The sequence below is a fragment of the Leopardus geoffroyi genome, chromosome B4 (genome assembly GCF_018350155.1).
Source record: "Leopardus geoffroyi isolate Oge1 chromosome B4, O.geoffroyi_Oge1_pat1.0, whole genome shotgun sequence".
Classification (NCBI taxonomy): domain Eukaryota; kingdom Metazoa; phylum Chordata; class Mammalia; order Carnivora; family Felidae; genus Leopardus; species Leopardus geoffroyi.
This window is the reverse complement of record NC_059341.1, coordinates 61,381,708-61,401,753: the sequence shown is the minus strand read 5'-3', so window position 1 is coordinate 61,401,753 and position 20,046 is coordinate 61,381,708. Positions and strand designations below refer to the sequence as shown.

Genomic DNA, 20,046 nt, shown 5'->3' with positions numbered 1-20,046 from the left:
AAAGGAAAAGAGCTCAGTCTCCTGCAGCTATCCGTATCAAGGGACTCTGTAAGTAGGTAGCTGATTTCATTTTGCCCTATTCCTATAAAGTTAGTGTGGCAGAGGGCTCTCAGCTTGAGATGAAAACTTCAGACACCATCAGGTTCCCTTCAATGGAAATTTCACTCATTTTTTTTTTTTTAAGTTTATTTATTCTAAGTGACAGAGTATGTAAGGGGGTTAAGGGTAGAGAGAGGGAGAGAGAATCCCAAGCAGGCTCTGTGCTGCCAAGCACTGAGCCCAACACGGGGCTCGATCCCACAAACTGTGAGATCATGAGCTGAGCCAAAATCAAGAGTCAGATGCTTAACCAACTGAGCCACCCAGGAGCCCCAAACAACCTCATTCTAAGAATATCTCGAAGTAATCAGTTTCTGAGGTCAAACACATTAGACCTCATGGTCTGTGCTTTCTCCAAAAAACACAACTGTAGGAAAGGCTGGTCACAATCACAGGGACACATGGGAACTCTTCCATATGATGATTTAAGGGACAGTAAAAAGTACTTTGTCAATAACATTTCCCAGAGTTAACAATTTTCTTATAGCAGGTACTATATTTAGCTCCCATTTAGGCTTTAATATCAGTCAGCAAAATGTCACTGTGGGTTACAGAGACTCTCCAAGCTCTGCAACTAAATATATGTTAGCAAAATAAGTATAGCTCACACCATTCCCTAAACACCCTACTTAAGAGAGCAATACTGAGACACTTTGAGAGGAAAGAAGTATCTCTGCAATTAAAAGCATTCTGACATTTAAATAACATGAAAAGAGCATGATTACTGAAGTTAAATTTCATTCCCATCATGGATTCATTCCAACATTCTGCACTGTAAGATGCAACACTGCCAAGCACTTCATAAGAGACTAGTTTGGAGAATTTTATGAGTTCTTGGGTTTGTACTGAGTCCTTTATTTTTTATAACTTTGAATAAGACATTTCAATAACCAGATGATAATTACAACTTTTAAATTACCGGATTATATGTCTAAAAAACATAGCCAACTGGAAAGTACATAATAGACCCCTATTCATCTGATAGGTAGAGCAACAGACTAGACTTCGGAAGACCTTGGTTTTTACTTAGCTTCTGCCACTGATTATTAAAAGTTTTGGTAAATTACCTAAGTTTCCTGTGCTTCAGATTTTCCACTTGCATGTTAGATATAAAATCTGAACTGACCTACTTCGAAAGAAAATTGAGAAGAAATACTTAAAAAGCCTTTGAGTTATTTGGAAGATACAATCTAAATCTAGAAGCTGGCAAAAATGTAAAGACAAAATTAAAGAAAGATTAAAGCACCTAAATACTTAAAATACAATGCTACTCTTCTGAATGTGCTTATGAAAGTCTTTAAGAATTATGAAGTATTTTAGAAATACTTCATTAAAAATCAGTTTATAGATTAGAAATTCACATTTAAAAATGTTTAAAAAGGAGAAAAATGAGTTTTATCACAGTGTAATATATGCCTTAACTGGCCTTACAAAGGATCAAAAAGTGATATATGCCTTGTCCCAAACAGAGCACAAATTTGGAAAAGTAATCAGTATCACTCTATCATCAGGCACTAATGAAAATACAAACATACAATCTAGGATAGAAATGTACCCTAACATCCCAAAAGAGAAGACCACATAAATGAAAGGACACGGGAGAGATTTTTCTTCCCTCACTTCAAGAGTAAAGCCATTATTCCTACTTCTTAAGACTTCTTTATCTCTTCTTACTTTTTTGAATAAGAGGCCCTTCCAAAAGCTCCAATTTCATCATAACCATGATCATTATACTATTTCTCCTTCCAGCATTATCAGGCTGCCTGTGAGGAGTTTTTAGATTTCATTTTCGTTCCTGAAAGTCTTAACAAGTATATTGAGTATTTATATATCTCCTTTTTAATGAGCATGAATTTAAGATTCATCTGAAGGTATGAACACTTGAATTAAACTACACAACCAATCACTAACAGCTATAAACCTAAAACAATTCAAATGTGCTTATTCTGTATGTAGTCCAATGCAAACTACATCAGAAATTAAATCAGAATATGTATACATTATGAAAACATGCATAAAACTATGAAAAAAAATTTTTTTGCCTTTACCTCCATGCATGTGGGAAGGAAAGTGAGTGAAATCTATTTCAATCTAGGAATCAATAAATATTGTTCAAGTTAATTGTTCAAATTATTGTTCAAATAAATTTAGAACTGGAGATATAACCATGTCCTAGTGATTACCTCTATCTTATGTATATATATACAAAATATGCATATGCTACTGTATTATATAACCATATATATGTAATAAAGAGAGAGAATATATAATGAACATTATGTAGAGAGAATATACAGAAAAGTAAGTAAATACGCTCTCAGCAAGTAATTACCAGATCTAAACAATGATTAAAAGAGAACACTTCTGAAATGAGGGCCCAGATGGGAAAGAAGAAATATAAGACTATTGCTCTTTATCATCAGCTTTTCTACTACTTGATGTTACCACATCTATATATCACTTACTAAGTTCTTACTCTGCAAAGTATCTGATTACTGACTCCACTGACTCAGCATCCTTCTACATTATCTTCAGTTTGGAATATATTGATTTGTATCCATTGGTAACACTGTAATATTTTCTTCAGTCTTTTCATGTATGCACTGCCTATAATGCAACAGTAAGTCCCTAACCTATTTGAGCAAGGACTATGATTTCTGGTTCTATTTATTATTTATAGACACTTGTAGAGTGGTTTAAGGAAAGGAAAGGAAAGGAAAGGAAAGAGAAAAGGAAGGAAGGAAGGAAGGAAGGAAGGAAGGAAGGAAGGAAGGAAGGAAGGAAATGGAAGAAGGAAGGAAGAAATTTGCAGATTTGACGTCTTCACTGAAAACAACTTGAAAATTTTTGTAAAAAAAGGAAAAATGAGCAATGACTCAGAATATAAGGCTATTTAGTATATTAAAAATGAGATTTTCTTCCATCTTTATTGAGATATAAGCGACATAAAACATTGTGTAAGATATATAATATGTTGATTAGATACACCTATATATATATTGCAAAATAATTACAATCGTAACACTAGCTAATCCCTGTATCATGTAATTAGCATTTTTGTGCTAAGAATATTTAAGATCTACTCTCCTAGCAACTTTTCAGTATATAATACAGTATTAATAACTATAATCACTATTTTGTACATTAGATCCCCAGAACTTACCATAAAACCGGAAGTTTGTATTCTTTCACCAATGTCTCCCTTTTATCCCCCACCTCTCAGTCCCTACTATTTCTGAGTTCAGCTTTTTCAGATTTCACATGTAAGTAAAATCATACACTAACTGTCTTTGTCTTATTTCATTTAGCATAATGCCTTCAAGGTCCATCTATGTTGTCACAAACAGCAGAAGTCCTTCCTTCACAATTAAATACTATTACACACACACCACTTCTTTATCCAAACAACAACTTAGGGTGTTTCCATTTCTTGGCTGTTGTAAATAATGCTGCAGCAAACATGGGAGTGTGGATAGCCCTTCAACACCATGTTTTCATTTCTTTTGATATTTACCCAGAAGTGTGATTGCTGGATCACATGGTAGTTCTAATTTTAATTTTTAAAGCAAACTCCATACTGTACTCCATAGAGGCTGTACCAATTTACATTCCTAATCAACAGTACAAAAGGGTTTCCCTTTTCTCCACATCCTCACCAACACTTGTTATCTTTTGCCTTCTTGATGACAGCCATTTCTAGCAGGTGAAAGGTAGCTCCTAGTGGTTGTGATTTGCATTTCCGTGATTAGTGATGCTGAGCATCTTTTCCTGTGCCCACTGACGATGTGTAGGTCTTTCTTGGAAAGGTGTCTATTCAAGTCCTCTGCCCATTTTTTAATCAAATTATTTGGCCTATTTTGGTGTTATGTAAGTTCTTTATATATTTTGGACATTAACCTTTCATCAGATATATCATTTGTAAACACGTTCTCCCATTCAGTAAGGCTGCCTTTTCAATTTGTTGAGGTTTCCTTCATTGAGCAAAAGCTTTTTATTTTGGTGATCTCAACAGTTTATTTTAACTTTATTTCCCTTCTTGAGGAGACCTATTGAGAAACATATTGCTAAGGTCAATGTCCAAGATACAATTGCCTATGTTTTCTTTACGGAATTTTATGGTTTCAGGTCTACATTTACACCTTTAACCCATTCTGAGTTAATTTTTGTGTATGGCATAAGAAAGTGGTCCAGTTTCATTCTTCTGCATGTAGTTGTCTAGTCTTCCCAGCACCATTTATTGAGGAGACTGTCTTTTCCCCATTGCATAATTCTTGCCTCCAGATGAACTGACCATATAATATAAGCATGGGCTTATTTCTGGGCTATCTTGTTCCATTGATCTATGTGTCTATTTTTGTGCCAATATCATACTGTATTGATTACTACAGCTTATAGTATATCTTGAAATCTTGAGACTGTGATACCTCCAGCTTTGGTCTTTCTCAAGATTGCTTTGGTTAGTCAGGGCCTTTTGTGGTTCCATACAAATTTTAGGATTCTTTGTTCTACCTCTTGAAAAATGTTGTTGGTATTTTGATAGGGATTATATTGAATCTGTAGTTTCTTTTGGGTAGTATGGACATTTTAACAATATTAATTCTTCAAATCCACTGCTTACATTTTTAATTGGATTGTCTGGTTTATTTTGCTATTGAATTATAGAAGTTCTTTATTTTTGGGGGATATAAACCTCTGACCTGAGGTTTGCAAATATTTTCTCCCATTCTGTAGGTTGCCCTTATATTTTGTCAGAGGTTTTCTTCACTGTGCAGTAGCTTCTTACTTTGATATAGTCCCACTTGTTTTTACTTTTGTCTTTGCTATTGGTATTGAATCCAAAAAATTATTGAAGACCCATGTCAAGCAGCTTACTGCCTATATTTCTTCCCATTTTGTTTTGTTAATGGGATACATATTACATTGCTTGATTTTTGAGTATGTTGAACCATCCTTGCATCTCTGAAATAAATCCCACTTGGTCAGACACAATCCTTTTAATGTACTGTTGAATTTGGTTTGGTAATATTTTGGTGAGGATTTTTCTATGTTAACCAAGGATATTGGCCTATGGCACTTTTCTTGTAGTATCCTTGTCTTCTTTTGGTTATCAGGGTAATGTTGGCCTCATAAAATGAATTTGGAAGTGTTCCCTCCTCTTTTTTTTGGAAGAACTTGAGAAGTACTGGTATTACCTCTTTAAATGATTAGAATTCACCAGTAAAGCCACCTAATCCTGGACTTTTTTTTGTTGGTTTCTTTTTTTTTTTTCTTTAATGTTTTTATTTATTTGAGAGAGTGCATGAGCACAGGGAAAGGGCCATGAGAGAGGGAGAGACAGAATTCCAAACAGGCTCCATACTGTCAGTACAGACGTGGGGCTCAATCAACTTCATGAACTATGAGACCATGACCTGAGCCAAAATCAGAGTTGGACATTTAACAGACTGAGTCACCCAGGTGCCCCATGTTGGGAGGTTCTTGATCACCGATTCAATCTCCTTACTAGTAATTAGTCTGTTCACATTTCCTCTTTCTTCATGATTCAATCTTGGTAGATCGTATGTTTCTAGAAATTTATCCATTTCTTCTAGGTCGTCAAATTAGTTGGCAAGTAATTGTTCACAGTAGTCCTTATGATCCTTTATGTTTCTGAGATATCAATTGTAATGTCTCCTTTCATTTGCAATTTATTTGAGTCCTCTTTTTTCTTGGTGTATCTAGTTAAAGGTTTGTGTATGTTGTTTATCTCTTCAAAACACCAGCTCTTAGTTTCACTGATCTTTTTTCTTCCCTTTTTAGTCTGTACTTCGATTCTAATCTTTAGTCCCTTCTTTCTACTACCTTTGGGCTTAGATCTTTTTCTGGTTCCTTGAGGTATATATTAGGTTGTTTATTTGGGATCTCTCTTTCTTTCTTAATGCATGCTATCAACTTCCGTTTTAGAAATGCCTCTGTTACATTCCGTAAGTTTGGGTATGTTCTGTTTCCATTTTCATTTGTCTCAAGATTTTTAAAATTTTTCTTTTGATTTCTTCTTTGAACCAATGGTTGTTTAGGGGCATGTTGTTCAATTTCCATATATTTGTGAATTTTCCAGTTTTCTTTTTGTTAATAGATTCCAGTTTTATTCCAGGGTAGTCAGAGAAGATGCCTAATGTGACTTCAATATTTTAAAATTTGTTACAACTTGTCTTGTGGCCTACCACGTGATCTATCCTGGAGAATGTTTCCTGTGTGTTTGAGAAGAATGTGTGTATTCTGCTTCTGTTGGATCAAATTCTGTAAACGTCTGTTAAACACATCTGGTCTAATATATAGTTTACATCCAGTGTTTCTTTACTGATTTTCTGTCTGGATGACCTATCTATTGTTGAAAGTGGTGTATTGGAGTCCTCTACTGTTGTACTGCTATCTGTTTCTCCCTTCAGTTCCGTTAATACTTGCTTTATATATTTAGGTGCTACTATTTTAGGAGCATAAACATTTACGGATGTTGTATTCTCTTAATGAACTGACTCTTTTATCATTAGAAATGAGATTATTTTATTCAAAGTCAGTATTAACTTCATATACTAAAACAATCACTTACCTTTAAGAGCTTCACAGTGCTTTTTAATTGCTACAGGTGTCAAATGCAAAAAATTGGGGATCTAAAAGTGGAGAAATTTAGAGGATAAATTAGCCTAATGTCTCAAAAACATAAAGACAATTTTTTCCTAATACTAAATCCTAAGCCCAACAAACTTTGTAATAAATAAAATCTAGTTTTTATAATATTAATTCTATTTCACGTGTGTTGTGAATTTAGGAAACGAATTCCTTGAAATATAGATTCATGATGTATCTTATGATGATGATAGTGGGAAAAAATAAATGCTGTTTTTATAGTACTCTTCCTGCCATAATCTATAGATCTACATAATTTCATTATAAAATTGAAAGGGGGGGCGCCTGGGTGGCGCAGTTGGTTAAGCGTCCGACTTCAGCCAGGTCACGATCTCGCGGTCCGTGAGTTCGAGCCCCGCGTCGGGCTCTGGGCTGATGGCTCAGAGCCTGGAGCCTGTTTCCAATTCTGTGTCTCCCTCTCTCTCTCTGCCCCTCCCCTGTTCATGCTCTGTCTCTCTCTGTCCCAAAAATAAATAAACGTTGAAAAAAAAAAATTAAAAAAAAAAAATAAAATTGAAAGGGTTTAAGGACACACATTATTGTTTAATCATCCTAAGTCCCCTGGAATACACAGCATGGTGCTATATTTTCCACTTTGTACTTAACAGACATTTTATAAACTGAATAAATGAAGTTAGCAAGTCTTTACAGTTAATGAAATATGGTATACATTTATGATGATATATATTAGGAGCTCATTCACAGGGCCAATGGAAATTTAGGAAAGACCAAAGATATGAATCCTTCAAATAAATAAGATTTCCTACCTTATTTCTTGAATAATGTTAAGCATCTGAAGAGTTTTGTTTTGTTTTTTTTAATTTTTTTTTTTTTCAACGTTTATTTATTTTTGGGACAGAGAGAGACAGAGCATGAACGGGGGAGGGGCAGAGAGAGAGGGAGACACAGAATTGGAAACAGGCTCCAGGCTCTGAGCCATCAGCCCAGTGCCCGACGCGGGGCTCGAACTCACAGACCGCGAGATCGTGACCTGGCTGAAGTCGGACGCTTAACCGACTGCGCCACCCAGGCGCCCCAAGCATCTGAAGAGTTTTAAAGAAACTCATTTGGACAGAAAATTTGAACAAGTAGAAATTTACTTCAAATATTATGCTTGGAATCTTGAGTGGTGATCAGAAATGTTTATTTTAATTAAGAGAAAATAGACACTGAAAATGGAAATTATGGGGTAGGTGACTTTATTTTCTATACCTCTATTGTTTAAAAATGAAATTATAGTCTCTCAAAATCATAGAAGTATAAAAATAGCTAATGTGTCCATAGAATTTATATTGGCACTGCTTCATGTACTCTGTATATATTAGCTTGGTTACTAAGCTTACCCAATAGCACCCCCTAGGAATACATCACATCACTGGACTAATAACATATATCGTTGATTCTTTTTTATAACTATAGTTCATTTATTTATTTTGAGAGAGCGCACACACATGCATGCATGCTAAAGAGACAGCGGGGGAGAGGCAGAGAGAGAGAGACAGAGAGACAATCTCAAGCAGGCTCTGTCGGGCTCAAATTCACAAATCGTGAGGTTATGACCTGAGCAGAAATCAAGAGTCAGATACTTAACCAACTAAGCTACCCAGACATCCCTATATAGTTGATTCTTAAAAAGGATGGCATACATTAAATGTTTGGATTTTTATGTTTATTAAAATATCATTCACAACCATTAGCATTATTACAGATATATTCCTAGCCTCTCTCACCTACCTAGTGGTATTTTCCAAAGGCCTATTCTTTAAACTAAGTTCTTTTCTTTCACTTGAAGAAAAGATTAGTTTCCTCAATGTCTGTTTTTTTACATGTCTTGTAACATTCACATTTCCAAGTTTCATTTACTCATCTCTACCAGGAGACAACTCCTCCATTGTACCATCTCATTTTTTTATCATCACCTTTCAGCAAATTTTTTTTTTCAAGATTCTCATATATATGCTAAGTGAAATAGGCCAGAAAAAGACAAATGCCATATGATTTCACTTATATGTGGAATCTAAAGAACAAAACAAAAAGCAGAAACAGACCCATAAATACAGAGAACTGATGGTTGCCAGAGGGAAGGGGCATGGAAGGATAAAAGAAACAGGTGAAGGGGGGTGGGAGACACAGGCTTCCACTATGGAATAAGTAAGTCATAGGGCTAAAAGAGCACAGAAATATACTCAACAGTATTTTAACAGTGTTGTATGGTAACAGATGGCAGCTATAGTTGTGGTGAGCACAGTGTAACACACAGATTGTGGAATCACTATGTTGTACACCTGAGACTAATGTAACATGGCAGGTCAACTATACTTCACTTAAAAACAAAAAAAAAGAAGAAAAAGACTCTCATATAGTGGAAAACACAGTTCACCAATGACTACTGTATATAACAGGAACCATCTAAGATATGCATTCTCAGGCTAAGCATATTCATATTTTCTTTAAAAAAGCTTACAGTTCATAAATCATTATAGATGCTACCAACTGAAGCATTTAATGATGTATTTTGCTTCAAGAAATAAAGAAGTTTAAGGACTATAACAATATTAAATAATATTTTACCTTTCTGGATAGAAAAGTTTTAAAATCTCTCTCTTAAAAGATTTCAGGGGTGCCTGGGTGGCTCAGTCGGTTAAGTGTCCAACTTTGGCTCAGGTCACGATCTCATGGTCTGTGAGTTTGAGCCCTGCGTCGGGCTCTGTGCTGACAGCTCAGAGCCTAGAGCCTGCTTCAGATTCTGTGTCTCCCTCTTTCTTTGCTCCTCCCCCACTTGCGCCCTGTCTCTCTCTCTCAAAATAATAAACAAACATTAAAAAAAAAAAAATGTAGATTTCAGACCCCAGTTCTCATTCTCAAATTAGGTTATTTCACTTTCCTTAGTTCCACTTGAAAGATACAAAACCAAAAAGATATAATAGAGAAGAAAAAGCCAAAAGGGAAGCCATTGGACCAATTAATTATATTCTTAAATGCCTAGGATTCTTTGAATCTTCTTTACCATGGATAATCAGAATATATCATCCATTATAAACTGAAAAAAAAATTCAACTAAAATACAATAAGCTGCTACATACTGAACCTTGAAGTACAAGGCAGGGTAGGCACGGGAAGAGGATCAGCATTTATTTAGATATAAAAGCCAATAAAACAGTAACTTATCTTACCTTTAAAAGTTCTAGATTTCCCTCCTTTGCCATGGGCACCCCTCTTTTTACTGGATAACCCATTCGAACAGGAAGAGGTACAGCAGAGGGTTTAAATGGTGCTGCAACAGGATAAACACTGGGCCAGTCCAGGTCAACAGTCATTTTCTCTGTCCTAGGAGGTAATGCCTAAGGAATATAAAATAGTTAAATATTTTAAATATGAACATGATCTTTAATCTCAGAGCAAAAAAACTGAAATCAAGAGAAACATAAGCAGAATAGCAACCTTCATAAAATCTGACCTTGCACAAAGCTGCCGCTATTCAAATGTAAAAACACCAAACCTATCTAATATTTTTGCTTTGTTTCTGCAAACCCTCTGGGAAGGATCCCCTTGAATAGCACACATGTCCTTTACTAAAAATTATTTCTATGGATTTACTCAGACTTTTAGCAAACTTTTTACATTTTGTTTGTGAAAGAGTAACAATGTATTTTGAAATACAGATCTTCCTCAACTTACAATGGGTTAATGTCCTGATAAACCCATCCTAAGTTGAAAATACTGTAAGTCAAAAATGCATCAGTACACCTGACATACTGAGCAAGCTTAGTGTAGCCTCCTTTAAATGTGCTCAGAACACTTAAGCCTACATTTGGGTAAAATCACCTAACACAAAGCCTATTTGATAATAAAGTGTTGAATATGTCATATAACATATTGAATACTGTACTGCAAGTGAAAAAAAAGAATGGTTATATGGGTACAGAATAGTTGTTAAGGGTATTGGTTACTTATGCTCATGACTGTGTGGCTGACTGGGAGCTATGGCTCACTGTCACTGCTGTGAAACTAAAGTTTCGTACCATGTAATGCTAGTCCAGGAAAAGATCAAAATTCAAAATTCCAAGTACAGTTTCTACTGAATGTGTACTGGTTTCCACCACCATAAAGTTGAAAAATCGTAAGCTGAACCACAGTAGGCTGGTGACTACCTACAGTTTTTAGAACTTCTTTGATGGAAGTCAGGACATGAAGGGATACTGAAAATTTGGAAATAAAGGAAATAAGAAATGAATAACAAGAGCTTAGAAATAACTAAATTAGGGTGAAATTAGCTGAATAAATAATGAGAAATTATGACTCTGTCCCAGAGGATAGCTATATGATAGTTTAGTCAATCACATTAACATACACATATTTTTTTAAAAACTGTATTCATTGGAGCGCCTGGGTGGCTCAGTCGATTAAGCATCCAACTTCGGCTCAGGTCATGATCTCGTGGTTCGTGAGTTCGAGCCCCGCGTCGGGCTCTGTGCTGACAGCTCGGATCCTGGAGCCTGTTTCAGATTCTGTGTCTCCCTCTCTCTCTCTCTCTGACCCTCCCCCGTTCATGCTCTGTCTCTCTCTGTCTCAAATAAACGTTAAAAAAAAATTTTTTTTTAGATTAAAAAAAAAATTAAAAAAATAAAAACTGTATTCATTAGAAGGGCATGGCCAGCATACCCTGGGTATGAAGAAGGGCTGAAGAAAGCAAAACTTGGCAATGCCAAACAAAGCAGAATCAAAACCAGTGTAGTGTGTATGTCCTAGAAGCAGGGTATATTCCTGTGAAAATAACTACTCTAGATAGTTATAATTCGGTGCAATTTAGCCATTTAACTTCCATCTAATAATATGCCTCTGTTCATACTCAACAAGTGACCTAATAATTTGGATTCTTCCATAGAGTTGCCGACAGGGTAAAACCAAACTGGGTTAGATTAATATACACATCCCAGACTTCATGATTATTAAAGGCATCATCAAAAATAAGTCTATATTCTAGTTTATATACCTATTTCCTGGGAGTGTATGAGTGAGCTCACCTCTCAAAGATGATCCATTCTTGGAGTACTGACAAAAACCAGTCCAGACTGCAGACAAGGCTCTGGCAGTCACCATGTAAACACCCCCTTTGAAAGCCTTCTTGGGCAGCACCCTTCTGCCTCATCGTGAATATCTGTCTCATTTTAGAACTTCAGAAACCATTATGATAGTATATACAGACAACATTAATTGTTTACCTTTCTTCTCAGTGGTCTTTCATATCTGGATGTTCTGCCTGCTGTACCTAGAAGACAACATAATAGTTACAGAGAACTGTATAATGCAGACTGTTCAACACTGGTAATGATCCTGTAACTCTCAGATAATTTCAGGTATTCAGTAATACAAAAAGGAAACAATAATCCATTTTCTGTGAGCTTGGGACTAACTCATCTTAATGAAAATGAAAAGTCAGAAATAGTTAAGAAAATTCCCAAGTTATTTAAACATAAAGTATATTGTGACTGATGATATAGTGAATTTATCATCTAATGAAATATTTTCAATAAATTCTAAAGTCCATAGTCAAATTAACTCACTTTCCCAAGTTAAAACATCTAGTTAGAAATAACTATGTTGCATTTTTAAAGATAACTGATTTGAAATTTTTTTTTTTTAACGTTTATTATTTTGAGAGAGAGAACATGAGTGGGGGAGGGACAGAGAGAGAAAGAGGGCGGCACAGAATACGAAGCAGGCCCCAGGCTCTGAGCTGTCAGCCACAGAGCCCGATGCAGGGCTGGAACTCATGGACCACGAGATCATGACCTGAGCCAAAGTCGGACGCTTAACCGACTGAGCCACCTAGGTGCCCCCAGAACTGCCAATGTTACAATAATGCCAATAATAGTAAAACTCATAGCCGTTCCTAATAAATCACATACCTATAGAAGAGGGCAAATTACTTACAGTATATACCTTTCATAATACTACCTTATGCCTCTCTAAATGTTTTGCTACATTACAGTAATAATGGCTATACTTATTTAGCACTTTCACATGCCACACACTATGCTACATACTTTTCACTCATCTCATTTAATCTTATTGTTCACAATAACTGTTAAGTACTATTATTATCCTTATTTAGAGGTCATTTACAGCCAAGAAAACTAAGGATCGAAGAGTCAGGGTGACAATAGCACAGCACACAAGACTCTTCACACTCTGAACCACTTCTATCTCTAACTTCATCTCCCTTCACAAGGTCCCACAGTTACACTGAACTTCTAGTACCAGACCCTTTGGACTTTCTCCAAACCTAATGTTTTCTCTTCTACCTGGAATGTGCCTCCTTTCCCTCTGCCTGGTTTCTGTCTTCAGCTGACAAATCCTTTTTTTTTTTTTTTTTTTTTTTTTTTAAAAATGTTTATTTATTTTTTAGAGAGAGAGACAGAGTATGAGCAGGGGAGGGGTAGAGAGAGAGGGAGACACAGAATCTGAAGCAGGTTCCAGGCTCTGAGCTGTCAGTAGAGCCTGAGATGGGACTCAAACCTGTGAACTGTGAGATCATGACCTGAACTGAAGTTGGATGCTTAGTTGAGCCACCCAGGCACCCCTTCATCGGACAAATTCTTATTCATTCTGTGATAGTAATTCATTTATTCATTCAAAAATCATTTCAGTGATATTGTATACCAGAAACTGAGAAAGCAGCAATGAGCAAGAGAAACACAGACCCTGCTCTCACAGAATGTAGAGGTTGTCAAATAAGATAACTATTTATCAAGTAATTTCAATAAAGTCATAAATATTAAGGACAACAAATAGCAGGGGACCAAACTCAGTCAATTAGTTGGGGGAAATCTCCCTGAAGAACTGGACTTTAAGCTAAAACCTTAAGGATGAGCAGGAGGTAACCCTGGGAACAGGCAAGTGAGAGAAAGTATCCTATGAAGAAAGGGGAAATGGAAAATCAATATTAAAAAGTTCAGTATCGTTGAAATTTAAGAAGAGAACAGAAAATGCACTGAGAAAGGAGGCTGGAAATATTCAATAGGCACCTCAACTATAACACATCATTGACAGAGCTCTTGATTTCTTATTCCAGTCTTCCCAATCCCTGTAAATGATATCTCCATTCATCCAATTGCTCAGGACAAAAATCTAACATGCTTCCTAAGACTTTTCCTCATGCCTCATCAAATACCAAATCCATCAGTAAGTCCTCTTAGCTATACCTTCAAAATATATCCCACATTCAACCACACCGCCTTCTCTGCTATCACCTCAATCTAACTCACCATCATTTCATTTGGACTACTGCAATAGCTTCCAAACTGATCTCTCCTGGATTCCATTCTTTTCCCCCTAAAGTTGGGTCTCCATACTGCAGTCAGTGATCTTTTAAAAGATAAATTACATTGTATCACTTCTGTGTTCAAAACCTTCCAGTATAATACCAAACTTATAATAAAATCCAAGCCAAATGCCTAAAAGTCTTTGGGGGATCAGATCATTACTTACCAGTCTCCTGAGTTCACTCACCTCCAAGTTGACTTTCTTTCTGTTCCTTGATCACAACCCTAAGCTCCTTTTCACTCCTGGTCCCTTGCAGTTGCAGTTCCCTCCACACACAAACACATACACACCACCACGGGTTCTGCTCAAATGTCACTTCTCCAGGGAGGTCTTTCCTGACTACCCAATCTTTTCCTACTCTATAACCAGTACTCCTCCAATCCATCGTTCTCAATACCCTGCTTTATTTTTCTTCATAGCACTAATCACCACCTGACATTGTACTGACATTGTTTTGTTTATAGTTGGATTTCCTAAAAGAATGTGAACTTCATTAGGTGAGAGACCTTGCTATATCCCCGTATAACACTACCTAGCACACAGTACAGAAGGAATAAAAAAATCTAATGAAAGAGCCATGCATTAAGACTACGGAGCCACTCTGACAAGTTAAGGAATTTATCACATCTTAAACAATGAGAAACCTTTTCCTGATTTTGAACAAGGGAGTGGCAAGCTAAGATTCTTTTTGAATACTTCACTCTGGTTGCTGTGAGAATTCCATGTAGGAGAACAAGGGCAGAAACAGGGAGCAGTAAAGAAACTACTGTAAAAGTGAGAGATGGTGGCCTAGACTAAAATGTTGGTTATACGAAAATGAGAGATGTTTTAGAAGGTATCATGGATAGCACAGGACATGCCCCCTTCCTGACTAAGCTTTCCGTGACTCTTGTGAGCTCATCCTCAAAACCCCTCTGTTACTCTATTCATGCTTCCATTACAACACCTCATGCTTCACAGTATGATTCCGTTAACAAATCTGTCTTTTCCACAGACTCCTCCAAGGCAAGAACGGTATCTTGAATGAAGGTTATCTCCATAATGCCTGTTGAATGAAGGTCATCCCATTTGGTGGCATAGCTAAGGCTGGAATTCAGAGCTGCAGTTTGTTCAGGGACAACTGTATGCTTCTCTTAACGTTCGGGAAAATCCGTGGTTCAACACTGCCCAACAAACATCACCGAGCACTAGTAACTGGAGTGACCCCGTGCCAAAGGCCGCGCTAGGGAGCACCAGGAAGCGCGCAAGTGACGGGGGAGGGAGGGAGCAAGCTCGCCACGCCCAGAGCACCCAGAAGCAGAAATCGGCGACTAGGAACCCGGCGACACGGGCGCAGAGCTCAGACCCACGCCTGCGGCTTTCCTACTGGGAGGGCCAGCGGCAGGCTAGCAGAGGACGTACCGGCTTTCCCCCAGGCGGCAGGGCCTCTGCCACCGCGGTGGCCATCATGGATTCGGTATGCCGCCCTCTCTCCCCCAAAGCCCGGAGGCGACGCAACAGACACTCACGCGGGCTTGGTATCGCAGAGCGGGTGGCCGGAGACACGGCGGTGCAGAAGGCACGCAGGGTCCTGGCCGCTGGCTGCAGGGCCAGCCACGCGGGGAGTGTGGCGGCCGCCATGGCTGCGACGACGGCAAGCCGGATGGGACAAGCGCAGCCTGGAGTTAAGGGGAGGGTGTGCGGCCGCTACCGCGCAGGTTCGCTTCGGCTTGCCCCGCCCCCAGGGGGAAGAAACAGAAAACACGTGGGCCAGCAAAGTCAGAACTGGAGTTAAATGTGCAAGAAGGTAGCCCCCAAATAGGAAAAAGTAATGAAAACAACAAGGTTGAAAAAGGAATCGAAGCAGTCAGTCCAAAGAGGACCGTAAGAGATGAGGGAAATGTGGCTTACAGAGGGCAAATGTGGTCTGGGTGGGATTTCAGATAGCCCAGGAGTCTGGCCACTTATGTTAGGGCCCTGCTCCTTTGCAGTTGCTGCTTATCCACACACTTTGTTGGTTTAAAGAAGCCTTGAGCTGGTGCAAGTGATATACTCTAAGGGCGAAGCAGTATCTGATAGTAGTTAAGTGGATAGCCTCTTGAGCCAGACTACTTGAGTTTAAAACTTGACTTCATTTTTACGTGGCTGGGTTGATCCTAATCAAGTTAATACATCCAAAGTTCTGGGGCACCTGGGTGGTTCAGTCGGTTAAGCACCTTAAGCGCCTAATTTCGGCTCAGGTCATGATTTCACGGTTCGTGGGTTCCAGCCCCACATTGGGCTCTGTGCTGACAGCTCAGAGCTTGGAACCTGCCTGGGACCCTGTGTCTTCCACTCTGTCTGCCCCTCACCTGCTCACATTGTGTCTCTCTCTCAAAAATAAGTATTTTTAAAAAATTTAAAAATAAGGTTTAACAGTTCCTTCTGGAGATTCTGAAGGAGAATCTGTTTATGCCTCCCTCCTCGCTTCTGATGGTTTCCTGGCAGCCCTTGGCTTGTAGACACAGGACTGCAGTCTCCTTCTGTCTTCACTTGGTGTTCTACCCTCTCCTCTTTTTAAGATTCAAAGCATGGCCTTTTAGTCAGATAGATAGCAGGCTGGAATCCAGGCTCTGTTTCATTGTGATCTGGGGAAAATCTACCTAACATGTCTGAGCTTCAGTTTCGTGGAAAATGGGAACAATAATATTTTCCTCAAGACTGTTGTGATTAAGTAGTTATGTTTCAAAAGGCAGATATAAATAGTGGCCACTGGAATTAATCTCAGGGTCAATACAGCAGCCATTTTTGCTCTCTCCAGTATGTATGTTTCAGTAGGATGAAGTGCAAGACCTATCCCATACAAATTTAGGGACAAAAGAAGTATGAATCCTTATGGAATTAGTTTATATTCAGAGATTTCTCAATTTCTGAGCAAGAAGTTGAGACTTAGGTCCTCACTCTGCCTTCCTGTGTTTCCTTTTTGTTGTACTGTCTCTGTAAGACATTAGTGGACAGACATGACCAGAGTTAGAGGAGCTAGAGAAATAGTGATTGTTTTCCTAAGCATCAAGTACAATAAGGTTCATTCTATATTAAGAGTTATCTCATTTGTAATGCTGTCAACAGGCAATAATAATGTTTCAATGCAATGTAAAGAATAAAGCATGTAGGGGTGCCTGGGTGGCTCAGGGGGTAAAGCATCTGACTCTTGACTGGCTCAGGTCATGATCTCACCGGTTTGTGTTTGAGCCCCCCGTCTGGTTCCACACTGACAGTGCAGAACCTGCTTGGGATTCTCTCCCTCTCTTTCTCTCTCTCAAAATAAATAAATAAACTTAAAAAAAAAAAAAGAATAAGGCATGCACATTGGAGTCACTAAGAATTACATAATTTTTCAGTTGGAAAAATTCTTAAAAGTGCACTCACTTATGATAAAAATCTTCGGCTTTCATGACCAAATAATTCAACATATTGCAGAAGACAAATGGAGGCATGGGCATGCAACTCACACTTAGAGGAACCCCGTGTTTGGCTTAGAGTTCTGCTATCCCTGTCTTGAAGTTATTGACAATTTAAATTTTTTAAATTATTTTTGAGTGAGCAGGGAAGGGGTAGAGGGGGGTGGGGGAGAAGATTTGAAGCAGGGTCTGTGCTGATGGCAGAGATCCCGATATGGGGCTGAAACTCACGAACTGTGAGATCATGACCTGGGCCGAAGCCGGATGCTTAACAGACTGAGCCACCCAGGTGCCCTGAAATTATTGACAACTTTAAAACAAAGGGCCACACATTTTCAGTTCATACGGGGCTCCACAAATTATGCAGCCAGTCCCATGTGGAATGATTTTAAATATTAAGGCTTTTGATAATGGGTTATTATATTTAAACCGTAGATTAATCCGATGACTTTCTGTCAGAGAGCTTTTGGTCAAAACCATCATCTTTCTAAAAAGTGAGTGAACGGAGAATGTTTACTTACAAGCATGGTTAATAGACAATATCCAGGTATGTGAATGGACCTTGAAATCTAAATATCCATCAAAATAATATTGCTTAAATATTTTAAGGTATATACATATAACACAGAGTGCTATTTGCACACGTGGAAACCTAATCCTGACTGCACATTATAATCACCTCAAGACATTTAAGAAAACTTGTCTAGGCCCTCACTCTGAAATGCATTGGGTTTTTGGTTTTGCTTTTAAGTTTCCCAAGTGAATCTAATATATGGGCAGGATTGAAAATCACTGATGTCAGCCTTAAAGAGGACTGAGTGGGTATAAATTGATTAGCATGGAGTATTGTCCAAAGTATATAGTTGTTTTAAAAAATGCAGGTTATAGATCATATAATTCCATTTGTGTAAAATATTTTTAATATGCAGTACATGTTCTGTAAAGTAACAGCAAACTGGAGGGAATAGATGTGGAAAGAGGAGGTGAGATTCCTGAAGCCTTAACTTTGTATACTTCTGTCCCTTTTTTCAGCAAAATACACATTTTTTAAAAAATGTACTATCTTAAATCAGGGAAAGTTTCACTTATGATCTCACGGTTCATGGGTTCAAGCCCCATGTCAGGCTCTGCATTAACAGTGCAGAACCTGCTTGGAATTCTCTCTGTCCCCTCTCTCTCGGCCCCTCCCCCACTATCTCTGTCTCAAAGTAAATAAACTTAAAAGTAAATAAGTAAAAATTTTAAAAAAGACATGGTAAGCCTTTGACTTATATCTTCCAGCTGTTTAGAACATGAATATTTATAATTTGTATTATTAGAGTCTTCGACATTTTCATCAGCTTACAATTTAGTATAGAAAATGTCGTCACAAGCATTGTCTCCTTTGTATTAGTTGAACTAAGTCCCATTTACAAATAAGAAAACAAAGAGTTAAGTCACCAGACTCTGCTCTTTAGATAATTCAACTCAAACCTACATCTGATTTCAAGCTGAAGGTTGTTTTTACTATACTAACTACTTTCTTGATAGCTTACTCTACACAGCATTGCCACAGATAGGGGTCACTATATGCCAAGGAAACATTAATTGGGTATTCTAACCTTCCAGGCACAAAGTGCATGGCTTTATTTCTTCCTTTGCATACATCCGTAATATTTAAGAAATTTGGAAAGACAGCATTCTAATTGTGATGCATTTCATATTCTTCATCCAGTCATCAGCAAACGCTGTAAGTTTTACCTTCAACTATTCCTAGATCTGACCTTTTCATCCCTCCTCCTGTACCACTTTGATCCTTTTCCCTCTTATTATAATAGCTTCCTAGCTGCTCCCTGGGCTCTGCTTTCACTCTTTCCTCCCCACAATCTAGTCTCCAGCCAGCAATCAAGTGAGGGTTTTGAATTGTAAAGCAGATCGAGGCATTTCTCTCCCTTTATCACTCAGAATAAAATCAAGTCCTACAAGTATGTGCTTCAATCACATCAACTCCACTCCTGTTTTAGCCCTTTGCCTTTACCGCTCTCTAAGCCTGGAACATTCTTTCCCAGATTTATCTGCTCTGATGCTTTCCCTCTTCATTGAGACCTCTGGTCAATTACTCCCTTCTCAGAGGTCTCCCTTACCCACCCCATATAAAGTAGCACGTCCTCACCCTCGATCCCTTTATCCATGCTTTATTTTCACATAACACCCGATATACTTTTTTAAGCTGCATTTTAAGTATATACACATATATTTGCTTATGGATAGTCTTCCACCGTTAAAAGAGAGACTGCCCAAGAGTAGGGACTTTGTTCTTTTTACTACTGGATTGGAAAGGCGCAGGACAGGGCCTAACATATAATCATTGACCAGTCATGTGAGTGAATCTTTCATTTTCACTTTTAAGCATTTTTTTTGCTTCTGTTAGTTTTCCTCCCTTAAAGTACTAGAATTCTACCCAGGCTTTTAAGCAAAGATGGTTTTTATAAGTGAATACACTTTACTTACTGTAAATACTAAACAAATGTTAATCATCATTACAAGGGATTGCTAT

At 37.9% G+C, this 20,046-nt stretch overlaps 1 protein-coding gene across 3 annotated transcripts in view; it reads right to left on the bottom strand.

The window, feature by feature from the left end:
• The window catches only part of MRPS35 (mitochondrial ribosomal protein S35), a 47,904-nt gene extending 32,142 nt beyond the window's left edge, over nt 1-15,762 (bottom strand). Inside the window, exons 1-5 of one of the 3 annotated variants that reach the window (XM_045464438.1) lie at nt 15,600-15,713; nt 14,034-14,133; nt 11,988-12,034; nt 9,939-10,106; nt 6,689-6,749 (exon numbers count right to left, since the gene is read on the bottom strand). In XM_045464438.1, the coding sequence (XP_045320394.1) occupies nt 6,689-6,749; nt 9,939-10,082 (205 nt within the window). In that variant the 5' untranslated portion in view covers nt 10,083-10,106; nt 11,988-12,034; nt 14,034-14,133; nt 15,600-15,713. Of the gene's footprint in view, nt 1-6,688; nt 6,750-9,938; nt 10,107-11,987; nt 12,035-14,033; nt 14,134-15,599 lie in introns of all 3 variants that reach the window. The other 2 variants (XM_045464436.1, XM_045464437.1) reach the window with 2 other exon arrangements.
• Nucleotides 15,763-20,046: the final 4,284 nt, after the last annotated feature.